Below are 11,461 nucleotides of genomic sequence, written 5' to 3'. Positions count from 1 at the left end.
TTGATCTGAATAGCCTCAGGCACTATTCGTCATAGCAGTCCCGCTGTCATGGCGCATCAGCCCGCTGCCGCGGTGTGACGTCACATCCCTCCCTTCCCACCCTGCCCACCTGCGGCCCGCCGGCGGTGGCCGCGGGCGGGCGGCCGGAACAGACTGACACGCGCCGCTCCTAAATTTAGCGGCGGCCGGCTGTCGGCCACCGTCTCTGAGCAGGGCGCAGTCGGAGAGCAGGGATCCGCCGCCGCCGTCGGCCCAGCGAGCTGGCGCCTCGCCCACGCACTGTTTACAGTTGGCAACGGTCAGAATACAGAGCCCAGTCGCGAGCTAGGTCGAGCGAAAGAGGCGTCGCTTCGGGCAGTCTGCGAACGAGCGCCGCCACGACGGCCCCTGAACGTCGCGCTGTGAACCGATTTAGTGACACTGCGCGTACTGGCCTGTGACCTTATTTTACAGCGAATCTATCGGCTAAGTGAGTCTTTGCAGTGATAGCGGTGGTGAGAAGTTATCGCGTTTCACCGAGCCCAGACTCGCGGCTGTGTCTGTCTCTGCGGCTGAGATGCCGCGCTCGGATGCCGAGCCAGAGGCGTCCGCTTCTCCCCCGGGCCGGCTTCATCTGTGGCGACATCGAATACGAGAGCTGCGCGGACAGGGCTCCATGGACTCTGACGAGGGTATGAGCGGCGAGGCAGCGCAGGCCCCACCGCCGCAGACCGCCCCTCACCTGGCCCCGGCCGGCCGAGCTGCGTCCCACGAGAGTGGTTCGCTGTCCGATCTGGAGGATAATGCTCCGGAGGGAGCCAGTCCACCAATGCCAACTCCTCTGACATTCTCCAAGTTTCGGCTGGGAACTCGGAGAGACAAGTCGCTGCCGCCCCAGCCGGAACCGACACGGAAACAAAAACCACCGCGCGTTAGTAGACTTCGTGAGTTTACCGACAAGCTGCGCTGGAGCCGAGACGACAAACCGACAGCGTCGTCCCCTCCAAACACCTCGCATAAAACCAGACACCGCCGTCATCAGCAGGCTCAGCAGCAGCAGCCGGCGCCGGCTGACAGCCGTGGCCGCTCGGAGCCGGGGCAGGGAGCAGAGACGACCACCAGTCTCCGTCAGAGGCCGGTCAGCGACAGTGACCTGGCCTGGCAGCCTGCCGGCCGGCCGAGCGGCGACCTGCCCGGCCAGGAGAGCGCCGTGCCCAGCCGCAGCTCATCCGTATCACGTGTCGACATCTGTGGCGCGACAGAGAATCCGGACACTGCGCGACACAGCGCTGCCGCTCGCACAAAGTCGTTCACAGCTGGTCGGGTGCCGCCGCGGCCGAGTGCTCCCCAAACCCTGCCCAGAAAACTGCCTTCCGGTATCGTCAATAACCCAACCACAGCACCAGTTCACAACCGTCAAAACTCGGACTCATTAGTAGAACTGGGTCGCACATCGGGGACGCTAAATGAGGAGGACGAGGAAATCCATCACGACGGAAACGGTCAGCTTCTGGCAGCGATGCTGCGCGAAATCCAGATGCAGAGTCTGTCGCTGCAGCGTCGCGACTCGTCGGGCCTGCTGCAGCGTCAGTCCCACTCGGCTGACGGATGGGGGGACGTGAACGGACGGCCGGCCCGGCTGGGCGGCGCCGATCTATCGCGAGCCGTCTCCGCCGATCCGCCGCCGGCGGCGAACGAGGTCACGCGGCCGGACGGTGTCGGAGGCGGCCAAAAATCGGCCACCGCGCCAGGGACAGCTCCGGCGCGACCCGCTGTCGAACGCTGCGGCTCGTCAGTCGACGGCGACGGCGAGATGGCTCCCCAAACGACGGGGGCGACGACGGACGCTGCCGCGCCATCAACGGCGGTGGAGGTGGCGGCAGCCGGGGGCCGGCCGAAGCTGCGCAGACCGCTCCTGCCGGGCAGCAGCGACAGCGGGACCAGCGGGGACGAGCCCCGCGAGCCGCGGTTCGCCGACCTGTCCCCGGTCATCATCACGCACGGTCAGGTGATCGAGTCGCCGCTGGTTCCGCGAGCGAGAGGGCGACGGACCGAATCGCTGGGGTCGCGCGCCGCGACGGCCGGGTCAGATGATTGGCAGAGACGGCCAACGAGTGACACGGCCAAACGGGAGGCCGGCAGCCGTCAGAAACCAGCCAGACCCAATCAGGGCGTCGGGGACTCAATGCCGTGTCAGCAGGAAAAGGGGGCCGACTCCATGGCGCCGCAAGGTGAGGCCAGAATCCTCGGTACTTCTCGGAATAAAGAGGAAACCGCTGATACTGGCGAGCCAGGTGATGGCCGTTCTATGAAAAGCAGCGAGGCTCCTGCGCGTTCTTTGCCGCTCGATATAAGGCGGAACGATTCTACGGACCAGTCCAGCTTTCTTTCGTCGTCAGCTGATGACGACAGAACAGTAAAACAGACACCAGAGCCAGCCTACGTCCCAGAGGACTCTCGAGCGCCAGAACATTCTCTTGCTTCTATGTCACAAGACTCGGAATGTTTACCCGCTGCCCCCAAAGGTCAGTTCCAGAATTTGACGCAGTCAAACGACCAGCAATCCGGAGAGCGTGACCCTGCCAGAAACATCGCTCCAAATGCACCGAACCCAGCGCTGGATGACGGCCAAGAAACAACCAATCCGAGGCCGAGTTTGGATTCAGATGCCAATCAGCAACCTGGACGCGGTGACGTCAGAATTGCGTCATGGGACGAATCACAAGCCGGGAATCTGTCAAGTGAGCATGCCGTGCGCAGCGCACCGCCTCTGATGCGTCAAAACGCCACTGGTCGGTCGGTGAGTCCCTTTGATCCCGCCAACACCGCCGGCGGAGAGGCAGCCCAAGGAGCCCGACAGGAGCAGGACAATGCCTTGAAACTCAGTCTGGACCACAGCGAACAAATTGACGAGTCTACCGACAAGGAAAACATTCGTCAAGCCGTCAAAAAGGCCGTAGCTCTCCTCCTCAACGAACTAAATGTTGACGAGGATCAGGAAGACCCATGGTACCCGGGCCAATCAGGTCCTCCAACGACCCAGAGCTTTCCAGCTCAGGATGACGAACCACAGCTTCGGAGGAGGAGGAGGTCAACGTACGCCACCGAGCAGCCTGAGAGTAAGACGGTGGACGTGGTTCGGCTCTCAGACACTGGGCTGACCGTGACTGCCTCCATGACGGCTGCCGACCACTGGCGACCACCGCCGGTCAAAGTTAAACCGAAACGCTTTCGCTCCAAGAGCCTCAGTCCGAGTGTCTTGAGGCGGGACCTGACGGAGGAACTGGCTGGGGAGAAATCGGGAGATAGTCGGCGATCGACAGTGGCTACGGGATCGTCCAAGCTCAAGCCGCGCTCTCAAAACAGCTACGCACAGCATCGGCAGAGAAGTTTCGATCTGAGCGGCGCTGAGCTGCGGGCTCGAGATGCCGAGCCGCGTCGACGCAGCTTCAAGAAACGTCCTGCGACCAAGTCTTCTGCTGCGGCGGCGGCATTGAGCCCAAGCACGGACAGCGTGAGCTCCACGTCCTCAGACGAGCAGCGGGTTCGGGGTCGCGGAAGATCGTCTCGTCACAACCACTCGAAACTGCACTCGCCGCGGCTGCGAACTGTCAGCGACTCGGCTGCACTACGACCTCTGAGTGCAGCTGGAAGACTACTGCCGCTGACGGAGCAGACAGCAGCCCAGCCAGCCCGCCGTAGACACATCTCACCATCTCCTCTCGCCTACGATAGCGAGCCGGATGGACCGGGGCGTACCTGCCGGCGGCGGCTGCGCGGACCCTACGGAGAGCTGCTCGAGGGAAAGATGAGTCGCGCGGAAGCTACTCTGCCTCTCAGTGCGCTGGTCGAATCAGCCTCACCAAGCCCTTCGCCTCGGCCCGGCTCTCGACGAGGCAGTACTCGGCGGAGAAATGCTGCAGCCGCCTCTGAGTCGACAGCAGTCACCCCGCGCACCAGAAGTTCCGGCTCTGAGGGCGAGCGATCGCAGCGCGAGGAGGTGCACCGGGCGAGTAGTAGCCTCCGGCTGCCCTCCGCCGCCCCCTGTTCGGACGGAGAGCTGCCGCAGCTCCCCGGTGCTGAGCAGGAGCTGACGCAGCTCCTCAGCGAGGCGCTGTACGATGGCGTCGGTCCAACAGCCCGCCGGATGCTGGCACAGGTCACCTCGGGACAGGACCAGCCAGGAGTCCAGGTAAGCTCCGAAACATTGTCAACCCTACTTCTGATAGTGTCTTACTGTTCAGTTATTTAGGTAGAGACGTCTTGTTCGGAACCATGTCCGTGATAACAATCACCAGTTAGGTAACCAAGGACCATTGTTCTTGGTGAGCAATTTCCTCACAAGAGGCTCATAAAGTGTTAAGCTTTGTGCACTACATCGTCAATTATTGCGACTGAAATAAGAAAAGGCGATCCCATTGGGTCCGTAAATTTTCCGTGCTCGTGGCCACGCACCCCTCCCAGTCACCCCTCCGGCCTATCCCCGGCCGCCAGGTCACGTGCGCATGACGTCACAGCGCCCGGGGCTACGGTCGCCGGGCGCTGAGGGCCTGGGAGCGGCTGATCGCCGCCGACAGTCTGACACGGCGCCATATGTGCGACTTTTTACAGTCAAAACCCATCTAAAAAATGAAAATAGCTCACGACATATCATGTTCACATGGTTATGGCTGTTTCTGTATTCTTAGTTCAATAAATGTTATCGATTAATTTAGTCTCATGTCCTTCCTTCCTTTCATCAAAGGTAAAAATATACCTATCTTGGTTCCAGGCGCAAGGCCGACGAGTCTTCATAATTGGGGAACTGCTCGATACCGAGCAGCGATACGTCGAGTCGCTCAGGCTCTTAGTTGAGGTGAGTGCATACGTGCTACAGAGTGACATATTCTTATTTGCTCATTCGTTTATTTTCAGATATTCTATCGTTACAAATGTGTTCAAGCATATCTGTCATTGAATATACATTGTCGTATACCTATTATCGACATGCTGATTTGACATCATACCTCAAGATTTACCGATCATGTCCTAGAGTCCCATTACAAGGATTCCGCTGACAGCGCGCAATGAGCCGCCACCAAGGGATGGCCCCTGATGACGAGCAGCGCTCTCTGATTTCAGTATCATGAGAGGCTTAATAGCGCCGATCCTAGTGGCCTGATCGATTCCGTGGCGCTGGAGGACATATTCCAAATGGTGAGCGTTTAGAGGTTTACTGGATACAGCTTCTACTTTGGCATAGTGATACACTTCGGAAAAAACTGGAGGCATAATCATGACGTAAGATCATTTTTCTTTGTAAGTATATCAACATTCTTGTCGCGTATAATATAATATGTAGCACGCAAACTTTCATTACATGATCTTTCATTATATCACCTTTTCGTAATGTTTCGCTTGCATTGAAACGTTCAAAAGGTAGGTATGCTAAGAGAGACAAAGTTAATGTCTGACAATTACCGCTTTCAGATCCCTGAAATGCTCGAAATCCACGAGGGATTCCTGGCGGATTTGACCGAAAAGACCGATCACTGGTCAGCGGATCAGGGAATCGGCGAGGTCTTCCTAAATAAGGTCAGCATGGGCGGGATGGCATACAAACAACTGCATTTGTCCAATTCTGGGTCCAGAAACTGGACAAGAATGATCCCACTGTACTGACTCGCCCCTGTTGTGTTTTTTGTTTGCCTTTTTACTTCGAAGCATGATAAATATCATCTTTATATACGTGCGTCGATATATTGCTGAGGAACGGCCTTCCATTACCTAGAGGTACGACTTGGGGCTGGCACCCGTCTCACAATCCCGTCATTTAGCACTGCGCTATTACGCCACCAGCAGTGTCAGGACTGACAGGCCGCGCGGCGCGATCTGACGATTTCATCCCGCGCAGCCGTCAGCTGCTAGTTGATACTGCGCGGTTCGATTCAGGATTGGGTTGTGTTGGCAGAGGGCCGAACATCAAACAGAGCCCTGCGGTGGGAACGAATCATCTGATTTACTATGCGTGCGTATGTCTTCTAAAACGTTTGATGTTGGACATTGTATAGCTGACTACAGAATGATGTTCTACTTTTCACAGCCAATTACATATTTGTATTTGCCTGGAGTGGTAGGCTGTGCCGCATCACACGGGTTCAGTTCACAAATTATAGCTTTGTCCCAATGCTCACAATCGACACGCTTAATTGCGTGATAAACGGCACAACTTAGCGCTCCGGGCAACGACAGCTTCTGAGGAGTGGAACATCATTCCTAGTCGACTATACACACAGCTCAGCCAATAAAGTAAAAGTTTGTTTCACTTGACAAAAAAAAATATGTTTACCTACTGCTCATGCTCAGGATTTTCCCTTGATTCAGTATGAACTCGCTCGCTCGCTGCGCTCGCTCGCTCGTAATAATCAATTTATTGAACTGTTAATCTATAAACGCGAATCTATATGCATACCGCAGCTCAGTTGGTGGAGTGTTGTCCATTTGACTCACCAGTCACCATGTTGAGGTTTGCAGACGTTCTGACGCTCGATGTTAAAGAGTTCTGAAGGGGATTGTATTCGGTCGTTGGGGTCAACTGCAATCAATTTAGGACGGTGATTTAAACGGACCATGTCAGCGAGCAGAGCATTGAATTCTGGAGCGGGCCATCGCAACAAACCATACGTGGCTCATGGTTTAGGGTTAAGTTTCGTTAAGCTTTCCATCCAACGCTTTCATTGAAGGAATTATCAAATTGACTTGAAAAAAAAAATCTTCCAGTATTCAGATCATAGAGGTCCTTTCGGCAAGAAAAAAATGGATACTGAATTATTTACTACCTCACTTCCAGTGCATTAACGGTTTATTGATTCTGCTAGTTTTCAGTTGAACGGAACAGTTTTATTATAGGCCATCCTCACCATGTCAGCCTATTACCAGACTAGAACGCCTCACCAACACACAGGCCAAAACTGTGTCACCAGACTGCACCCCAGACAGCGGCGTCCCTTGACACTGTGCGGTCCATTTCAGCTGACTCATTCCGCCGTGCTGGAAACATACGCAGCGTTTGTCAACCACTGGCCCGAGGCCAGGGAGGCACTCCGGCTGGCCTGTCGGACCCGGCCGGAACTGGCAAAGACACTCGAGGTAAGCAGTTGGCACTGGGCACTTCCTCACATGCACGCGCGTGCCGCCTGAGTCCTGCCCGGTGCAGCTAATGACCGGTCCTTTTATTACCCCGGTAAAGTGGTGTCGCGTGAACGCTAGCGTAACGGCCCTCGGCGCCACATTAGGCTCTGTCGTTTAGGCACGTGTTTGAGAATTTTAGTGGCCCATATTCGTGGAATATGAGCGGTAGGTGTGTTGGTGTCTATATAGGTGGCATTGGCATAACTACAGCTGCATAATTGCAATGCAGGCCCGCATGGGACAGAAAAAATCCGCCCATATGTAAATATCCTAAGCTATTATTAGATATAATGAATTTATGTTTGAAAAAGATAACGTTTATGTCATTTTGTAGCGAGTTCATAATTTTTCCATTCTTACGAATCAACTGTCTCAATGAGCGATAGAGATCAAGACCGTCATCTTATCAATCATTAAGCAAAGGGGCTCGGGCGCAGCTGCATACATACTCACTACCTGTCCAGCAATGACCGATAACAGTAAGCCTTGAATTAACTTTTAGCCAGGTGTCAACAAAAGACAGCAATCTTTTCTCAGCTGCATAACAGTAAGATGGTGTGTAAAAGTCCTAATCTGATTGGTCACTTGTTTATGAGCTATGGAGATGAACTCACCTTTGGCATTTTGCCAGCCGGTAGTGAGGAATTTAGGTCATCTTCACGATACCTGAATTTTCCTGACGTGAAGGGCCATAAAAAGGCAGTGTAAACGTAATGCAGCGGAGTCACTACACCGCGTGCGATTGCCACGCCATTCCCACCACAGCCGAGTGTACCAAATGAGCTCTTGTTCCGCGTCGGTCTGCTCAGTCTCGCGTAGCTTTTTATAGCCGCGTGGAAGATAGTGAACGATGACAGACATTTACTGATGTGACAGGCGCCGACACTCGGGCGTTGGGCTTTAATGATGGAGGAACTGCCACCGTCAGTGGTATCAAAATATCTCTGACCTTGTCAGAAGCGTCTGACAGCCCACCGACACTATCCGGGACCAGCCGGAGGCTGAAATGTTTCCCCAGAGGCTATTTCTCTGAACGCTAAACAAACAGGAGTAAAAATAGGGGAAACTCTGATTTACAGTACCAGGAACGGCATAAAAAATATTTTAATGACTAAACAATGTGGAATAGGAGTTAATTATAACATTCAATCGCCCTCTCTTTTGTTTCAATTCTGACACTTGCTGGTCTAAAGCTATAAAATGTGGACGCAATTCATTTCTGAACTACTTTTTCGTTTACAATACTATTTATGACATATATGACTTTTTCAGGCACTGGAGCGGGCCGATAAGAGAAGACTAAGCCTTACTCAGCTGCTCATTGCCCCTGTTCAGAGGATCCCCCGGTATGAGCTTCTTCTAAAGGTGAGAGCAGACCTGTGTGACGCCGGGAAAGATAAAACGTCATCATATTATTTAAATGAGGTAGTTGATGCTTGTAGAAATGTATTTCTCGTGATAATTGAGGACGTAATGGCCGTTTTCACGACGGAACTTTCGCAGAGGAACTTATTTGATACCTAAAAAGTACCTACCCTTAGAGGCCTTAACATCCCTCAAACTGAAATATTTTATGTTCAAAATAATTTTAGAAGTTTAAATCCGGGCATTTTTTGCCCTCAAATCACTTATTTATTTACAAACACAGCAATTTTTAGTTCTAGTAGCCCACCTTTCGACTATGAGGTATTAAATCAGCGTGGCAACTTGCTCCCTCTTTGCTCCCTCGGGTATCTAATTCCGGAATTCTTAAAAACAAGGAAAGTATATATCGAGTTCTCTTTTATACCTATTCAGTTATGTTTTAATGGTGATTAAAATATGACAAATTTTTTAATTACATTTCATATAAGAAAACACGCAAAACAATGAAACAAAAATAACTACGGCAGATAATTACCTTCAGGTATCTAATTCCGACCAATCAGCACCTCAATAGGATATGACGTCATACAAGAATGGTGGTGATGGCCGTTTGCAGTCCCGGCCGGTAGGTCACGTGACCGCCGGGCGCCTCGGGTCACGCGGCGGTCGGGAGTCGGACGCGGGGCGTGGTCGCGGGCGGACGCGCGGGGCATCATGCTTTGCTTTGCTTGCTTTGTCAACTTCATATAACTTACTATCGCATTCGTGTGAAAGCCAAACACTGCTCAGTGCCCTTAGAAATTGAGTTTTGGAAAGCTCAAGTCCCTATAGCTCCTCAGGTCGGCAACAGTTGAAGCCTCATCTGAACCCATGTGAAAAAAAACGAGGGTAAGGAACCTTGTGTTGCTTTTTCTTTTACCGTCATAATTATCTCAAACCATCACAATTTTGAGTTGCCACATTGTCTGCTTCACTACATTCGTGTAAAACTTGGGTGAAGGCTGGTGGCTCAAAGAAAGGTGAAGATATTTCTTTAAGTGCCTAATCCGTGAAATTGAAATATCCCGGCTTTACAAATCTACACTTTTCATTTTCTCCACGATACATTTTTTAAAATTGTTTAAATTTTATCTACATTTGTTAAAATCGGGGCTTTGGTTTTGTGTAAACTAGATCATAAAGTTTACTATAGTTTTGTGTAACCTGATGGCTGAAGAAAATAGTAATTTTGCTAAAATGATGTGCGGAAATTTGTTGCTTTCCAAATCAAATTACTCATACCTATATTTCATTCAAAATTAGGAGGCATTATTACTGTTTTTTCTTGTAACATGAACTGAGTTTGGGTACGGTGCTCCGGAAACGTTGTGGAACTTTAAAGGGACCCTCCCACCTTAACATTAGATTTGAGTTGAGATAGCCAAAATGGGGTCCCTGGCTCACAATTACCGGTTTCGGCACTCACAACATCGAGAAATGCCTTAAATCGGAAATATTGAATTTCAAAATTGCAGCATTTTGATTCAGAGGGGCTAATGCTTAGGAATACCCCTCTGAATGTGTGACGTCAGCGCAGATATCTAACGATTTTTAAATGTTTGACTAAAACGTTTTGTAGCACGCGGTGGTATATGCTATTTGCGCGCAACAACTGCCGCAAACGCCGCACCTCTAAAATAAAGTCGCTAGAAACAGCGGAGATCCCAAAAAAGTAAACATAAGTAAAAGTCTAATATCTTGAAAACCAATGAATATTTTTCGGTGAAATTTGGTAGATATTCGTTTTCGCTCTTTCGGAACCGAGCGACATCACTTTCATGCCAATTCATAAACTTTTTTGAAGGTGGGAGGGTCCCTTTAAGCTAGCTAGAGCAGTTTCCATAAAAATTGTTTAGATAGTTGACATGGCTTGTTGACAACTCTTGCTGTTTCTAAAAAAAGTGAAAAAAATATTTTCCTGCATTAAGCACACAAGGCATGTTATTCTCATAAGCTATCGAATGTGTGTGTGTGTTTTTTAAGCTGTTTTTTTAACCTTTTGAGCTGTAACTTCAGTTACTTCACTTTAGAACATATTGCCCAGAATGCGTCACTGATCATGAGCTGGTATATCATATCATATGTAGCAAATACATAAATGAGAATAGTGTGTCATGAATTTTTGTGCATGCTTCTGGATCATCTGTAATTACATCAAAGGCTCGGCTCAAGAGTGTCCTGCCGACCAGCTTATGCCCAACCCTTTCTGTCCGCAGAACGTCGCCTGCGACTCCCGCACGCCGTTTGCCCCGGCCGTCCGTACTGGTCTTCGCGCTGCGAGCCGCGCTGGAGTTCGCGGCGGCGTCGTGGAGCTCCCATCGGGACGGCGTGTGATGCCCGCGTCGAGCTTATAAGCCGTGAGCTTCGATTGGCGGCTCACGCGGTCACCAGCTGTATGTACAGCCTCGGCCCCGACGACCCCGCTAATGGCCGAGACCGGCATACCCCCGGCATGGGTCCGCTGTCCGGCGCAGCGCTGGCCGCCCGCATGCTATGCTACTTTTGGCTGTATCGCTGCCCAGCGGGAGCGCGCTCCACGCTGCGGAAGAGGTACACGTTGCGACCCGACTGAGGACTGCAACCGGATGGTGACACGTCGGCCTCTGCGCCCTGGCCGGGGCAGGCGTGACCGACGTCACAGTGGAGGAACGCCCAAACAAGACCAGCCCACAGTCGGAGCAGCATGGAAATATCATGTTCTGCCTGGACGTCGGACCCGGCGGCCGCAGTGCACCTGCACACGTGCGGAGAGGGGCGCTGGAGGCTACTCTGGAGCTTCTGCCATTCCGCGGCGCGACTGCTGGCAAAACGGCGGCGATTGAGGCGGTTGGGAACAGCTGCAGCAATGGTGATGGCGGTGATGGCGACATGGCGGTTTGGGACTTCATCTCAGCGCGGCCGCTGCCCA

The 11,461-nt window shown here is 52.4% G+C and overlaps 1 protein-coding gene across 1 annotated transcript in view; it reads left to right on the top strand.

The window, feature by feature from the left end:
* Window positions 1-378: 378 nt before the first annotated feature.
* Window positions 379-11,461, top strand: part of LOC122394161 — a 39,137-nt gene continuing 28,054 nt past the window's right edge. Inside the window, exons 1-6 of the mRNA XM_043390842.1 lie at window positions 379-4,171; window positions 4,751-4,834; window positions 5,101-5,175; window positions 5,449-5,553; window positions 6,991-7,107; window positions 8,422-8,514. Coding sequence (XP_043246777.1) covers window positions 557-4,171; window positions 4,751-4,834; window positions 5,101-5,175; window positions 5,449-5,553; window positions 6,991-7,107; window positions 8,422-8,514 — 4,089 coding nt within the window. The 5' untranslated portion in view covers window positions 379-556. The remainder of the gene's footprint in view (window positions 4,172-4,750; window positions 4,835-5,100; window positions 5,176-5,448; window positions 5,554-6,990; window positions 7,108-8,421; window positions 8,515-11,461) is intronic.

This window comes from Amphibalanus amphitrite, unplaced genomic scaffold (genome assembly GCF_019059575.1).
Source record: "Amphibalanus amphitrite isolate SeventyFive unplaced genomic scaffold, NRLGWU_Aamphi_draft 000577F_arrow, whole genome shotgun sequence".
In the NCBI taxonomy this organism is placed as follows: Eukaryota; Metazoa; Arthropoda; class Thecostraca; order Balanomorpha; family Balanidae; genus Amphibalanus; species Amphibalanus amphitrite.
Note: the sequence above shows the minus strand (reverse complement) of the source record. Positions and strands in the feature narration are given on the sequence as shown.